General features: G+C 52.2%; 1 protein-coding gene across 2 annotated transcripts in view; it reads left to right on the forward strand.

The window, feature by feature from the left end:
- The window catches only part of LOC144120682 (uncharacterized), a 202,502-nt gene extending 190,424 nt beyond the window's left edge, over positions 1-12,078 (forward strand). For both annotated transcript variants that reach the window (XM_077653317.1, XM_077653318.1), the window contains one exon: positions 9,796-12,078. In XM_077653317.1, coding sequence (XP_077509443.1) covers positions 9,796-11,377 — 1,582 coding nt within the window. In that variant the 3' untranslated portion in view covers positions 11,378-12,078. The remainder of the gene's footprint in view (positions 1-9,795) is intronic.
- Positions 12,079-14,785: the final 2,707 nt, after the last annotated feature.

The raw sequence follows: 14,785 nt of genomic DNA on the forward strand, positions 1-14,785 counted from the left end.
CGGTGGCCACGGCGCCGCCACGCAGAAGGCTCGAAATGTTAGCGTAATGTAGCTATCGCTACAAAAGAGGCGCCGTATAGTGGAGGCTGGTGTCGGTGATGACTTTACTTGTACGAATATTTTATATGGCGGAGCGTGAGCGGTGTCCTCCGTCCAAGACTTCATCGGAGGATGCTGCCGCTCGGGCCCTGATGACCAGGTTCCTCCGGTCGTTGAGGACCGAGGTGGACAGCACCTTCCACTGCTCATGGGTCGGGTATTGGAATTTTTGCTATTGCTTGTTTTTTTGACACGCCTAAACTGTGTGATATAAGCTTGGGTGTCCTCCGCATAATGGAAAGGGTTCTGATGTATCGTTGGCAGTACCTTGTGCATTACACTGAGGAGAGGGTATGCGTTTGTCTTCAAGCGTGACTGATGGTGATTTCTTCTTCTTTCATCAAGGACGTATCTGGTTGCGGATATTTCATTCTACCTAATTTGTAATACTTTTATATATCATGGCATGTGATCCGCGCCTTGTTTTCTTTGGAGTGCCCCTCTCGCAAAGCCCGGCCTGCCAATGCTCGGACAGTGGTGTGTGCGTCATTGTTGTTTCGGAGACTCTCGTGTCCAGGGTCCCAGATTATTGTTGATGCTGTCATCTTGTGCGTTCCTTTCCGCAGTATATCTAGTGCTTTACTAGCTATTCTCCCTTTCATGTAATTTCCACGTGATGGTTGTAAATCTGTTATGATTATTAGGTTATGGTTGGTATTGGTTTCTTGAATGGCTATATTGTTACTGCGATTTCCTCTGCTTCTTTCGTGCCGTGTGAGTTTCCCGAATTGTGGCAGCTGCTCTGATGATTTAGCTCGTTATCTGTGACTGCCATTGCCATCGCATTTTCTCCCTCGCCATTCGGCTGCTTCCTTATATAAGACAAGTAGGATGCTCTCATTCGCTTTTTCTCTCTACGTGGTGTTTCGGGTGCATATTTCTAGGTATTGGTGCTATCTTGATCTGTTCCTGAATTTCTCCTGTCTTATCTTCCTTGTTGTATGGGATGCCTAATTCTGGTCGTATGCCTATCAATTTGAGCATGTTCCTGCATGAGTATATTTGTGGTAGGCTTTCTCGTTGGCTGACTATGGTGTCTTTCTACCAATTTCTCAAGGCTCTAATTAATGCCTAATGCCTCTAATTTCACCTTCGCCGTGCTGGGAGTGCGGGGGAGGGGGGGGGTGCGTACCTAAGCGCCTATTTGAAAACTTTCCTGATTAAATGATTTATTTTCCTTTTTTTAGACCTTGTGGTAATATATGGTGTGTGGTATGATATCCTGAGACCCTCTTTCGTGCAGGATAACTAGTGTATTAATTTTTGTATAGATTCGCTCTGCTACCCTCTGCTTTTGTTTAGACCAGTTATGTACTTGAGTATTCCCCATGTTTTGGCCACGCCCAGCTTTCCTTGTAAATCGTCACATGTTGTATTCCGGTTTTGTGAACGCAATTCAGCCACATATTTTTCTGCCTCGCCTGTCAGCGGACGGCTCCGGAATAATTTCGGTCGCCTGGGAATCTTCAGCGTTCACTGACGTCACAGCGCACACGGGCGCCTTTTGGGTTTCGCCTCCATCGAAACGTGGCCGCTATGGCTGGTATTTAACCCGGACCCTCCGGCTTAGAGCCGTGCGCACTAACAACTGAGCCATTGCCGTAGGTCGGGGACAGATAAAGTTTAGAGGTTTGTTTGCAAAAAACAGGGAGCTGAGCCCAACTGAGAACCCTCTGCCACTGGAGGAGAGGGAAGAGGTGAATGAAAGAGGTGTACAGTTGGTGACGATGGGGCAGAAGTGAGGTGCCAATACACGCAAGCACACCACCACTGGTTCAGATCACAGCTGCGAGCTGAGAACCGCGAAGCTTAGGAAGTGAAGAACACTCGAACTGCCTGGAGAAACTCGCCACCCTTCGATCCAGTCTGCAGTGCCAAGTCCTCCGTTAATGCCTGGTGTTGTCGTGACTCGGTGAGGATTTTGCTTAAACGTGATTGATTACACAACTGTACCATCTCGTGTGTTGAAAAGCACTTAAAACTGGAGGCTTGCTCGTCGCAGTGAGAGACGGTAGCACGCGGCAACAGTTGCACCACTGGTCATCCGTGGCCGATGGCGCAATTTCAAATAAAGTCGTTCTCTCTCTCTCTTTCCTCACACGGCGCTTTTCGTGCACCGATTCGTGTGTTGGCCTTGTCAGCAAAACAACATTTATTTTACAGCACAGCTGTAACATTGGGGCGAGCTTTCGCGTTGCACAGAAAGTGGCATCACGTCTGGTCACGTGAGGCCCAGCTGCTTCATGATCACGTGGCCAGCGCCATGACGTCATCCGAGCAAGCGCTCCAAGTGACCGCGCCCGCCAAGAAACCCTGAGCAGGGACGTCACCGCGAGCATGCCTCGAAAAGAAAAAAAATACGAGGAGAAATCAGAAATTTACTAATCGGCAAATCACAAACTGCACGACGTGAATCACAAAAGCATGCAACAGCTGCTCTGGATAAGCGCATTAATGAGACGCATAATCGTCCAGGCATTTTTTTTTCTTCTTTCGTCTGTGTTATTATCATCTCTATTTTGTATTTCTTCTTTCTGAGTATCTGGCCGAAGTTGACAGATGACCTGATTGGCCTAGCGGAAGAAGATGTTAGAGACAAATCGCGTTTCCGGCTATAGTCTATTTAGGGGATGGCTTGTACAGTCGCTCGATTATAAAATGGAACCAGTCTGCACAAAAAAAAAAGATTTTTTGTTATTTCTTTGCTAAAGTTGACAGAGGAAAACTAGTTAAGAAACAGGAGGAAGCGTGCGTGCAACACATATTTATGTAGTAATAATTAATTGAATGCTGACATTTTGTTCCCTTTCCTAATGAAGGGACCTGTAAACATATTCATCTTTATTTTCACGCGAAACGTCCGTTTCCGGACTTTTTTTTTTTTCCAAGTGCTTGCTTGGCCGGACCAAATAAGCAGACCATCCCAAGGCAACTCAGTGGCATCCGGTAGACGCCACTGCAGTCCTCAAATTCGATTTTAACGCCCGGAGTTCTTAGGAGCCCATCGGGAGCTCCGTACAGATCAGCATTTTGCACTCAGGCACCGCTCCAGTTTTTTCCCTTATCGAAGCCGCGACTCCGTGCATAGCTGCTAAATCTCCACTCCATCGCGGCTGCACCCACCGACTTCACAAACCTTCCCACTGGTTGGAAGCCCACCGCGCCGACTCCGAGTGACGTAGCGACCGCTGTCGTGACTAGCACCGCGCACGCGGCGATGTCTTCGAGTCGCGGGCACACCACTGTCGAGTCGCGGGCACACCGCCACCGTCTTCTCTTGCCGCTTCGTATACGGGGCGAATTCGAGTAACGCCTCCCGTGTTTAGCCGACAGACAGACTTCTTTTTCTTTTCCCTTCTGATATGGAAATTAGCGGAAGAAAAAAGAAAAAATCTTTCCGTTGCTTCGCGACGCTCGGTCGCACGCCACCCGGCTCCGGGCGCGCACACTCTTGGGAGAGGAGCGCGCTCGTTAGATGCGCGCCAGGGCGGTGAGCAGTGCGCGCCGCCGGGGCGGAAGATGGTCTGGCGCCGGCGCGCTGCACAGTAGCCGCTCGGCTTCCGCACCCAAGAAAGCGGAGGAAGGCCCGGCCAGCGGCGGCGACGAAGGCCGGCCGCCGTGGCCCACTTGGCCACGCCCTGTCCGGCGCTCCAGTTCCCGCGCGCCGCTTCCACTGGCCGCGGGGCGCGGTCGCCTCTTCGAGGTCAACGACCCCTCGCTGCGGGTTCCGTGGGTGGGGTGGAGTTCTGACCATTGGTCGGTGCAGCGTCGCACCGCCCATCTTTTCTCCCGGCCGCGGATGCGTCCGGGGTCACAGTGGGCGAGAGAGATCGCCCCCTCGTAGTCACACCCTTCCTCTGAGGCGCTTACCGCTCGAATAGAGCTCGCTTGCTCGGAGGGCTCCATTCGGCCGCGGCTATGTCAGCAAAAGTCAAAGACGTCAGGGAGGAGTGAGCGCTCAAGGCTGGTAGCTGTCGGCAACGGATAACTTGCCCTTCCCTCCCTTAACCTTTCTCCACCACCGGCTCCTCCGTCCGGCCGGCAGGAAACTTGTCACGGAAACTGCTTTCGTTGCAACAAATCTTCCCCGTATCTTCAAAAGGCCGGCGGGGTAACTGCATTCCTTGCGCGCATAAGGTATTCTCGGACGCTGCAGAGGTTGGAAAAGTTCATATCCTACGATTGCTGCTTCGTGACCGTTATCCGGTCCCCTCTATTTTGCACTGATCGGAGTTCCTTCTAAAACGCACACAACCGCGTCTTTCAGAAAGGCGAAGTGAAACTGTAGTCACAAAAGTTTGCGCTAATTCTTCTGTTTACGTCATCCTCACGGACTTTACCTCTGTTTTAGACAATTTTTGTTCGATTACCTTCTAACCTTTTTTTTTCAGTTTTCTTTCAGCTCTCATTTTAACCCACGATTTTTGGGCCACAGATATTTTTAGCCACAGCTAACCTTACATCCGTCTTCACCTTTCGTTCGGCACATTATGGCCTCGTTTGCCACTGCAGAGTTGAACCCTAACCACAACTAGTACCGCCCTCCTCTCATTTCTTCGCGGCTCACAAAAGGATCCCGTCACTGAAGACGGCTCAACTGGCGCGCACGAAAGTGGGTGCAGCCGCAAATCGGAGCGACCGCTCTTGTTTACCGAGCGGCGTTGGCGATCGGCTGCGGCGGGACAAGTGGAAAGCTGAAGGCAAACACTGTGGAGCAGCACTTGACAGGAAGGCGGGCTCAGACGTTCCGGAGGCGCTGGGGTACATTCTCGTGGAGACGTTGCGCGAGAGCACGTGTATTACGCGCTTGGTTTTTCTTACTGCGGCTCTCCCTCGAGGCGCCATTTCGATTTGTCCATCGACCTAGAGGAAGTCGTAATCATCGCTCAAGTTGCGGGCCGTTCCCGCGCTTCTGACAATGCGCACCGCGTTTTGAACACGGGCGGTGGGTACGTTGCGTCAAGAATGTTTGATTTTCTAGAAACATGTGTATGGCAGCGAAATTCAAAACCAGATGACATAGTACCATTTTTTTCTCATATATGACTTTTGATCATGCGCCACCGCAGAATCGACAGTGATCGCTATTAACTGACATGGCCTGATCGATACTGACTGCGAACGACGTGAAACGGTAGAGTTCCAGTGTGAAGCGTCGATATGTTTTGTGAGTGGAACATCATATATGAGTAAAAACAGATCTAATTTTAGTCAGCTTTTATTTAATATTTGTTTGCCGCCTTGGTGATATTTAACGTTCCATAAATTTTATTCCAAAATTGCAGACGACTGAGGAAAGAACAAAAAATAAAAGGCGTTTTCTTTTTAACTTTTATTTTCTTAGCTGCCGCAAACATCACTTTTCATTCCAGAGGTTAAGTGAGAAGTGTGAACACACTTCTCCCTTACGGCACCCAACGACACGGCGAGAGTAGTGCTTATAAAGTATACACAGCGTTAACCTAAATGTCGCGAAGAGAGAACGGCACCGTCCTCGTACCTCCAGTTATCGTCTCGGACAGGCAGTGGCGTGAAATTCTCAAAGGTCGCCTGACTGTGCCGCGCTTTAGGTCGAACTTCGCGGTCAGTCTTCTGAGGTCAGCAGGCGTTTTCAGCATTGCCAACGCCAGTCATCGAGCCTCAGTTCCTGCGAGAGGAAACGACCCACTTGGCTTTCACCTGACTCGGCGGGCTCAGGTTATAGAAGGACGTGCCAGGCCATGCGCGAAAACATGTCCGCGTTCGTTCAAGGCGCTATGTAACTGTGCCGCGAATGATCGTTAAACTGTCGTCGCGTACGGCCGAGCGAACTAGCGGTAACCACATCGCGTGGGTGATTGCGCAGCCGTGCAGCTAGCTGTAAGAGAGGTCGACATAACACTACGAGTGAATTGTTTGGTGACGAAATGGCGTCACAGTCGCAGTACGCTGTATTCGGAATCTTTCGCTTTCGTCAGGTGTCGAAAGGCAGTGGTGTCCTCAGCCTCAAGGAACATGAGGGCCAGCGCAAACCGAGCCACAGACCGCAGGCCACAAATCCACAGGTCTATGATCACAGCCACTGAGGTCTGTGTTCTACTCTGGCTCCCAGGCCACAGGTTCACATGTGTCAGACCACAGACACTGTGGTCTCTGGGACCGACCGCATTGGTCTGCATCCTGAGGTCGCGACATCCACACGGAGATGACGGCGGGTGCACTCATAAGGGTGACATGCGGACACTTCGCCTCGGTGTGAGGTTGCCGTGTCCGTAAGTTTTTGTTGCTGCTTTGTGAAAAGCTATTTTCGGTGTTCGAACATCGTGAAGACGTCACACTTCCTTTCGCCTTCGTGTTGCCTTGAAAAGAGCGTCTTTTCGCATCTGGTTTGTGTCCACTCATTCTTGCTAAGTTTCGCAACTTAGCGTCAAGCCATTCCTGCGCCGTGAATCTTACTCGCTCGGTCGGGTGCGTTGCGAAATCTGGAACATTGCAAGAGCTTGCATTCAAACACCAATATACTCCCTTGCGTCGTACCCACCAAAAATGGTTTGTCGAAGTTTTCTTTTTATTTTTTTTTTGTCCATGCACTCACGCACTAATCGCCGCCACTCTACCAGCGAAAAGGGCAGAGAATTCGCGAGCCTCCAGCATGGCGGTGGAGAGAGCGTTGGTGATGATGCATGCTGCAAGATTCCTTCGTGACACAGTGCCCGCTCGAGCGCATGCCAGCCCGGTGCGCGGGACAGATGAATGCCCGCTCCTATCATTTCGTGCGGAACACCTCAGAGGCATCGAGGCACAAAAAGACAGCCACATAAATCGAAAGAAAAAAAGAAAGGCAGGGCGGGCGCGAGAGGACCGATTGTCCGCCGCCGCCGCCGACGAGGTGGCTGCCGTTCACGCCAGAGAAGCGGATCGACGAGCAAGGTCTCCCTCGCCCCGGTCCAATCGAACGACCGGCAGCGCCCATACGGCAGAACCAGGTCCAGCGCGCACAGCTGGGCGCGAAAAACGCACGGGCGGCGATTTCTTCGCGCCCACGAGGAGCGGTGGTCGGCGAGTTTCGGACCGCGGGGAGGAGGAGGACGGTTGTGCAGTACACGCCGGTGGTCGGTGCTGGGGTGGCGGTGGTGCTGTGTCCAGCAGCAGCAGCAGCAGGAAACGACGCTGGGAGAGAGCCCGGCCTCGGTCACGCCCGGTTTCGCTTCCGTCAGCGGCGGCGGTGAAACCGGGCCATCGCACGGGGCGTTGCCTCGGGGCCGGCCGTCCTTGGGATGCCGATGGGCCGCCACTGCCGCCGCTGCCGTAGAGCTGCTGACCGGCGCCGACGCGAAGGTCGCCTGCCGCTCTCCGAAGGAGACCGCGCGCGGAGGACTCGGGATCGGCGAGAAGTAATAAACACGCACAGACACACAACGCCCTGCTGCTCCCGCTGCAGAGCGAACGCACTGGGTGCAGCCTTCCGTGGCGCCGCCGGCGCAGACCTGTCTTCCTTTTTGAGTCATCCGCGTGAGTCTTTGTTGGCGAACTGGCCGGGAAGCCTCAGGTCTTAGATTCAAACACAAAGAAGCGTCAAAGCCAAAGACAGAGTCCGCCAAACACCCCATTACTAATACCCACCAGTATACGTACTAAGACCCACCAACACTTAATACCACCCAGGGCCAGCCAATACAGAGTAGCAAAAACAATACCAACTTACGAAGCTCTCAGTCTTGATTAAAGCTGTATACTCCCGGAAGAGAGACTCGATGCTGACGCCATTCACGCACGACATGGGCGGCAAGCGAGCATCTTTACCCGGAGACAGCGGAGGCAGGTCTTTGACGAGATGCCAGTCGGCGGTTTGGCTTTCCACTCCAGATGGCAGACGAAATGATCGCGAGAGAAGCGTGCCAAGGACTGGAAGTTTATAAGCGAGCCGTCGTTATCGCGACAAGGCATCTGCATACTTGGCTTCAAGATCATCCCAGATTCACAGGAGCAGTGCGCGGGGAAGCAGATGGCCGCACAGATAAGCGGGCGCCTATTTTCTGCCGCGCCGAGCTCCGAATAAGAAACAAATGAACACGTTCTTTTCACGGAGAACAACTGACGACAGCCCACTGGACGCTTGTAAGGCTTTATGATATGTGCTTTGTGAGCTTGATGTGTGTGTGTACTTCTGTCCTGAGTTTCATATCAGCCTGCATGTTGGGTGCAGCCACTCTTAGCTCAGATTCTAAGCACTTGAAGAATGATACGCGGCGATAAGCTTGCACAAAAACTGTGCATAAATCTTATTTTGCACATTATGAATGCGCAACGCTTTTACACAAGGATGCTTTTATCAGGGAGCTTTTCCGGGGTTTACGGCGCGATCTTCGACCATGGTCGCCGTAATAGTGTGCCTGCCGTAACAAGAAACTTAGTGACATAACTACTTTGGGATCACTGGTCATACGCTGTCCAGTAAAAGTAAGACATTGCCATTTTCACCTGTTGACTAGTGACTTAGGCCTTTGTAGTCACTGATCAAACTGTGTTCCGACCATGCGGATCGAGGACATTTTGCCCAATCCTTCTTTCCAGGGAAAAGGGGAACTTTGAATTTTAGTTTCCTGGTATCCTTTCTAATTATAACTTTGTTTTGTTATGTCGAAGCTTACATGTCGCGCTCTTTCTTTAGTTTCACTTATTATCGCCTCGTAAGCGCTAACTACAGTTCATTTTTTTCTGCGCACTGGCTCTGCCCTTACAAAATTTTTTAGACAATCTATAAACTGTCAAAAGATATAAAGTTTATAGACTCTATAATGTTTATATGTCTATAAAGTCTATACCATCTCTAGACAAACCCTAAAACAGTCTATAGGTAGTATAAATTATATAGACAGTCTATAGATAATGTATAGACTTATGGTCATATACTTTTTGTATATTTTTGTCTATAGACAGTCTATAGACTATGGATAGACAAAAAGAAATATATATAGCGAGGCTGTAGAGTCTGTGTGAGCTTATAGACTGTATATAGACCATTTTTATAAGGGTAACCATTAGAAGAACTCTGACGAAGACGAAGGCCCATTTAGAACCGCGCAACTCGCCGTATTTTACCGGTAAATCATAACATTCATCATGTTTAAATGCTTCTGAAAAGATGTATCAACACATAAGTGCACACTATGTTCTGCGGGTTGTCTTTACAAGGATGTGCAGCGAACTTGGCGCTTGTGACTTGGGCATTTGGAGCGCTCCCTTACCTCTGCAATTACTGGACTAATACATATTAATAACTATTATTCGAAATGTGAAATGATTAACTGTAGCGCCTGAAATACCTTAAACTGCGAAAATATATTTTACAAGAAAACAGGATTTTTTTTACAACTCTTCGGATCTGACATGATGAGATATTTCTAGACATCACCAGGTTCGCAGCGCACCCATGCCTGTGACGTTTCGTGCGGTCTTCGCAGGCATCCCTTAGGCACGTCGGCAGGCCCAGTCTTACCGTCAGAACATTTCCTTCCGTCTAGTGTAGAACTGCATTCCGTTACCCTATACATTATGTGCTGTCTGCCGCCAAGTGACCTCTTGATACAGATAGAGGCTGGCCACGTGGGTGGGGATTCGGCTGCGGGAAGCACCCGGTGCAGTCCCCCCACATTGGCCCGGTCCTTGCGGTGTCGTGTAGAGCTCATGGTGGCCGTGTCTTGTCTTGGTGCGCAGGTTGGGCGAGCACGTGACGCGGTGTCCGGCGCGCGAGTACCGCTGCGACCAGTGCCCCAAGGTGTTTAGCTGGAAGAGCAACCTGATCCGGCACCAGGCGGCGCACGACGCATCGCGGCGCTACGTGTGCGACGCCTGTCGCAAGGTGTTCACCGACCCGTCGAACCTCCAGAGGCACGTCCGCTCCCAGCACCTGGGCGCCCGGTCGCACGCGTGCGCAGAGTGCGGCAAGACGTTCGCCACATCGTCGGGCCTCAAGCAGCACACGCACATCCACAGCAGCGTCAAGCCATTCCGCTGCGAGGTGTGCCTCAAGGCGTACACGCAGTTCTCCAACCTGTGCCGCCACAAGCGCATGCATGCCACCTGCCGCATGCAGATCAAGTGCCACCGCTGCGGCCAGGGCTTCGCCACGGTCACCTCGCTGTCCAAGCACAAGCGCTTCTGCGCCTCGTCGCCCGCCGGCGGCCGCGCGCCGCCCGAGCCCATGAGCGCCGCGCCGCTCCAGCTGCTGTTCCCGCTGCTGCATCGCACCCAGCAGGCCCCGTCGCCCAGCCGCCGCTCGTCGGGCTCCGAGGACGAGCCCAGCAGCAGCAGCCTCGAGAGCGACGCCGAGCCCTTCAGCTCGGACTCGGAGCCGCCCATGGACCAGCGGGCCTCGCCCAAGCAGGGCGCCGTCTGCCCGGAGCCCGGCGCCCTGTGCGCCCAGCAGCCCGCCGGCTCGTTCCCAGCCGCGGCCGCCGAGGCGCCCTGCGACCTGTCGCACAAGGCGCGCCTGCTCCACGAGCCGGGAGCCGACGAGCCGCTGGACCTGCGCACACGGCGGCCGCCGGCGGCGCTGCCCGCGGCGCCGGCCGAGCCCCCGCAGCCCATGGCCCACCCGCGGCCCATCCCGCCCACGCTGTTCTTCGACTCGCTGTACCGGCACGCGGACAAGCTGCCCTTCCCGGCGTTCGCGCCTCGCTTCTCCTTCCTCAGTCCGCTGCTGGGCGCCTCGCTGGAGCTGATGCGCGCCGCGCCGCCGCCGCCCCGGCTGCCGCCGGCCAAGGCGGCCGACGGCGCGGCGCGGCCCAAGGAGCGCTACTCGTGCAAGTTCTGCGGCAAGGTGTTCCCGCGCTCGGCGAACCTCACGCGCCACCTGCGCACGCACACGGGCGAGCAGCCGTACAAGTGCAAGTACTGCGAGCGCTCCTTCAGCATCTCGTCCAACCTGCAGCGGCACGTGCGCAACATCCACAACAAGGAGAAGCCGTTCAAGTGCCCGCTCTGCGAGCGCTGCTTCGGCCAGCAGACCAACCTGGACAGGCACCTCAAGAAGCACGAGGCGGACGGCGTGCCGCAGGCCGACCGGTCGCCGCGCCGCGACGAGCCCTACTTCGACGAGATCCGCAGCTTCATGGGCAAGGTGACGCAGCAGCAGCAGCACCAGCAGCAGCGGCCTTCGACTCCGGCGTCGCCCGACTCGTCGCAGCCGAGCGTGTGCAACTCGCCCGACGGCCGACACTCGCCCACCTGGCCCCCCACCTCGCCCAGCGTGGTGTCCAGCGAGGACCAGCCCGGCGTGGCTTCCTCAGCGCCGTGATTGGGGACCCCGCTGGCACTGCCGCCGGTAACGCTAGTCAGGACTTGTTCAGAATAATATATCTTCTTCCACGGCGACACCGCGTGCGTCGAACTGCTGCGCTCCGTGACCGTCTGTGTTCGTCGTCACGTCTGTGGCTCGTCTACCCCAAAGACAATCCCTTTTTAACTGGGCCCGAAGCCTCCGCGGCAACGAAGGACTTGCCCGCGGACTCTCTCTGAGCCGACCAAGAGGCTCGGCCTCGGACTTGCTAAGTCGGCTTTTCGCGTGTTTTAATTTAAGTGGCGATATCGTGTGCGAGCGTTGGGGCCGTGCACGGCGAGTTCCTCGAAGGCCTGTTTTATGCTGAGGAGTGGTAGCGCCAAGGGCAGATCGGTATCTGCGGCCGCCCACCTGCTCTCACTACTGCATCACACTGGCTCGGCCGGCCACGCGATAATCGCGCGGCCTCTCGGAACGCAGTTGAGAACTAAAGAGCAGGCTACACCACGGAATGCTCTCAGCTGTTGCTGAACGGTGCAGATGGCGGCGCCTTCGCTGCCACTCGGTGCAGCGACGGCAAGTTGCGATGGATGTGGGGTGACCAGAGGGGTCACCGTCTTCTTTTTCTTCTTTTCCTCTTCTTTTTTTTCATGCTCAGCAATCACTTTTCATAGTTGTAATTAAATGAGGTCTGATAAATATTGTTTTGGAAAAAGTGACTGTCCGCCTGCAGTTTGTGTTCAACGTCGGAGTCTGCGATCCACATCGGGTAAGGTATGATGAAAGACCGTGATGCTGTGGTGATGACCTAACACAAGACAGGACCCGAGGAGAGCCGACACCTGAAGCTCTGAACCAGCTGCGCTGTGGTCAAGGATGTATACATTGTTCTAGGTTTGTGGCCGTTGTGGAAAGCCCGGTAAAAGGTCGTTGAGGTCATGAGGGACAGTCTTGTGAACACCACTATATGTATGGCCTTTTCCTAACGTTAGTGTCATGATTAGCGGTGCAGGAAGGGTCTTTATTTTGATTTATTTTATGTCGCTCACCCTAGAGTCTGTTAGCTTCATTATTTGCATCTATATAGGCATGCGCGCTACATCAGGGCTGGGTTTTAGACCTGTGCTCGTACTGATATTGTGCTGAAGGCATTCACAGATTTGTGCACGAAGAATTCTGAAAACACAGTACACAACAACATCCTCCAGTTCGGCTACTTGCTAATCGTAAGCATGATGGAAAACGGCATAGAAACACCTGCCTGTGTGTGTGTGTGTGTGTGTCATGTTTTTTATTGCCCTGTTTCTCCACGCCCTGTTTCTACACAAAATTTAAGTTGTAGCGTGCATATGGTGTCACTGCTGAGTACAGGTGGACGAACTGTTACCGGGTAATTCCCGTGGCCCTTGCCTTGGCGGCCTCACAGTGCATCTTGATTTATCTGTTTCTTCTTCACACATTTTCTTTCGTACCCATCTGTGTACTGGACTAGCCGTGGCGCTCAGTACCGCCATTTTGAAGCGAAAAGCTTCACTGCGTACGCTAGGTAAATCAGTCTTCGGGTAGGCAGCACAACGACCTTGAACGACCTTCATCCCAACCAAAAATAGCCGCGTATGACCATATGTTGTACATTTATGGTGTCGAACCCTTGACTCATGACCTTTAGTTGACCTTCGACATTTGGTGACCTTTGAGTTCACCTTTGACATTGGGTGACCTTTGAGTTGATTTTTGACCTTAAGGACATCCGATGGGATGATGTGAAGGCAAGCAATGGCATCCGATGGGAGTGTCGTAAGACCATGTGATACCACGTCGTAGCCATGTGGTCGTGTGGATATATATACATAGAACGGCTGTCGCGAGCGTGTAGTGGAGCTGCCATGGACGAACCTGAGACGCTTAGCAAGCGTCCTTGCTTTCCGCTGAATTCCAGGGTTAGCCAAATCAAGCCACTGCTGATTTTTCTACACAACACGCTGTTTATAACAGAACAGAGCGGCGCACTGGTGACGTATGCCCGCTCGTAATGCGGAAGTCCTTGGTGGTGTACGTACAAGCCGGTATTGTTGAGAGCAACGCAAACTTCATCATCCTTATGCGAACGAACAACGTCGGACAGTGTCAAAAATTTTTGCACCTCTGCGAAGAGGAAAACCAATAGATCTTGCAGGAGGAGCTGCAGTTGCCAGCTGCTGTGCAGAAAGCAGTGTCAGGACCACGAAGTGCGGAATAGTGCAGCGCCAACGAACCGAAGAACTTACGCAGCTGTAGTCCTTACAAAGTCGCAAATCACAACATTTTCCTCTTCATGAACACGGTATTAATTTATTTCGATCTCTATTCTTTCATTATCTACTTGGATCTTACGATGGGTAGATAGCATTGAAGTGCTTCAGGTGTGCTTTTTAATAAGCGCAGTTTTAGCTTGAAGCATGTGCTCGCGTAACTAAAGACATGTGCACCGTTTACGGAGGATTGAAAAAGCATTGTGCAAGTTGAGCATCAATAGACTTCAGTAATACTGTTTGCAGCGGATTGAAGTGCTACTTGTAAACAGTTTCACCTGTATTCAGCAAAGGAAATGTGGCCAAGCAGTCAACGGTCAGCAAACAGCACGGTGTTTGGGCCCTGGATAACTCCGCTGGCCGCTTGGTTTCCGTGATGTCGCAGCCCCATGGACTCATTAGCTGATCTTCTTGTGCATGAGAAGATGCGTGGTTTTATGGGAGTGTGGGTAAATAGACTTTGTCGTCAACGACAGCGTCAAATTTTTATGCTTTTGTTCTTAATGCCTACGCTGTTGTTAACGGTACTGCAGCGAGCTGTACATGACGAGGAAAAGAAAGTTAAACAACAAAGAACGAACACATCGCAACAGATATTTATTATGACCGTTCTTCTTCAGGCTACTCTGGAAACAAGCGCAGTGGCCGCGTTTCCGCTGCGGTTGAAAAGCGCGTTCGCGATATTATTCGGGAGCCCTCCACTACGGCGCCTCTTCTTCCTTTCTTCTTTCCCTCCCTCCTTTATCCCTTCCCTTACGGCGCGGTTCAGGTGTCCGCCGATATATGAGACAGATACTGCGTCATTTCCTTTCCCCAAAAACCAATTATTATTATTATTATTATTATTATTATTATTATTATTATTATTATTATTATTATTATTATGAAAGAAATCATACGTTTTCATAGCTGCAACCGCAAACTCGCGCCATGAGAAGGAAATTAGGAGTATCTTGAGAGGTTTAAGGGCATATGAGAGGCACTCTTAAGCACAGCAGCTTGCCGATATCTACCAAAATAAAAACAGAGTACGTATCAGTTGTATACTTATGGCACTTATTTTTATTCATTTTATTTATTTATGAGACACCGCAAGCCAATATATGGCCCAAGAAGGAGCGGGACACACACACAA

The sequence above is a fragment of the Amblyomma americanum genome, chromosome 2 (genome assembly GCF_052857255.1).
Source record: "Amblyomma americanum isolate KBUSLIRL-KWMA chromosome 2, ASM5285725v1, whole genome shotgun sequence".
Taxonomy (NCBI): Eukaryota; Metazoa; Arthropoda; class Arachnida; order Ixodida; family Ixodidae; genus Amblyomma; species Amblyomma americanum.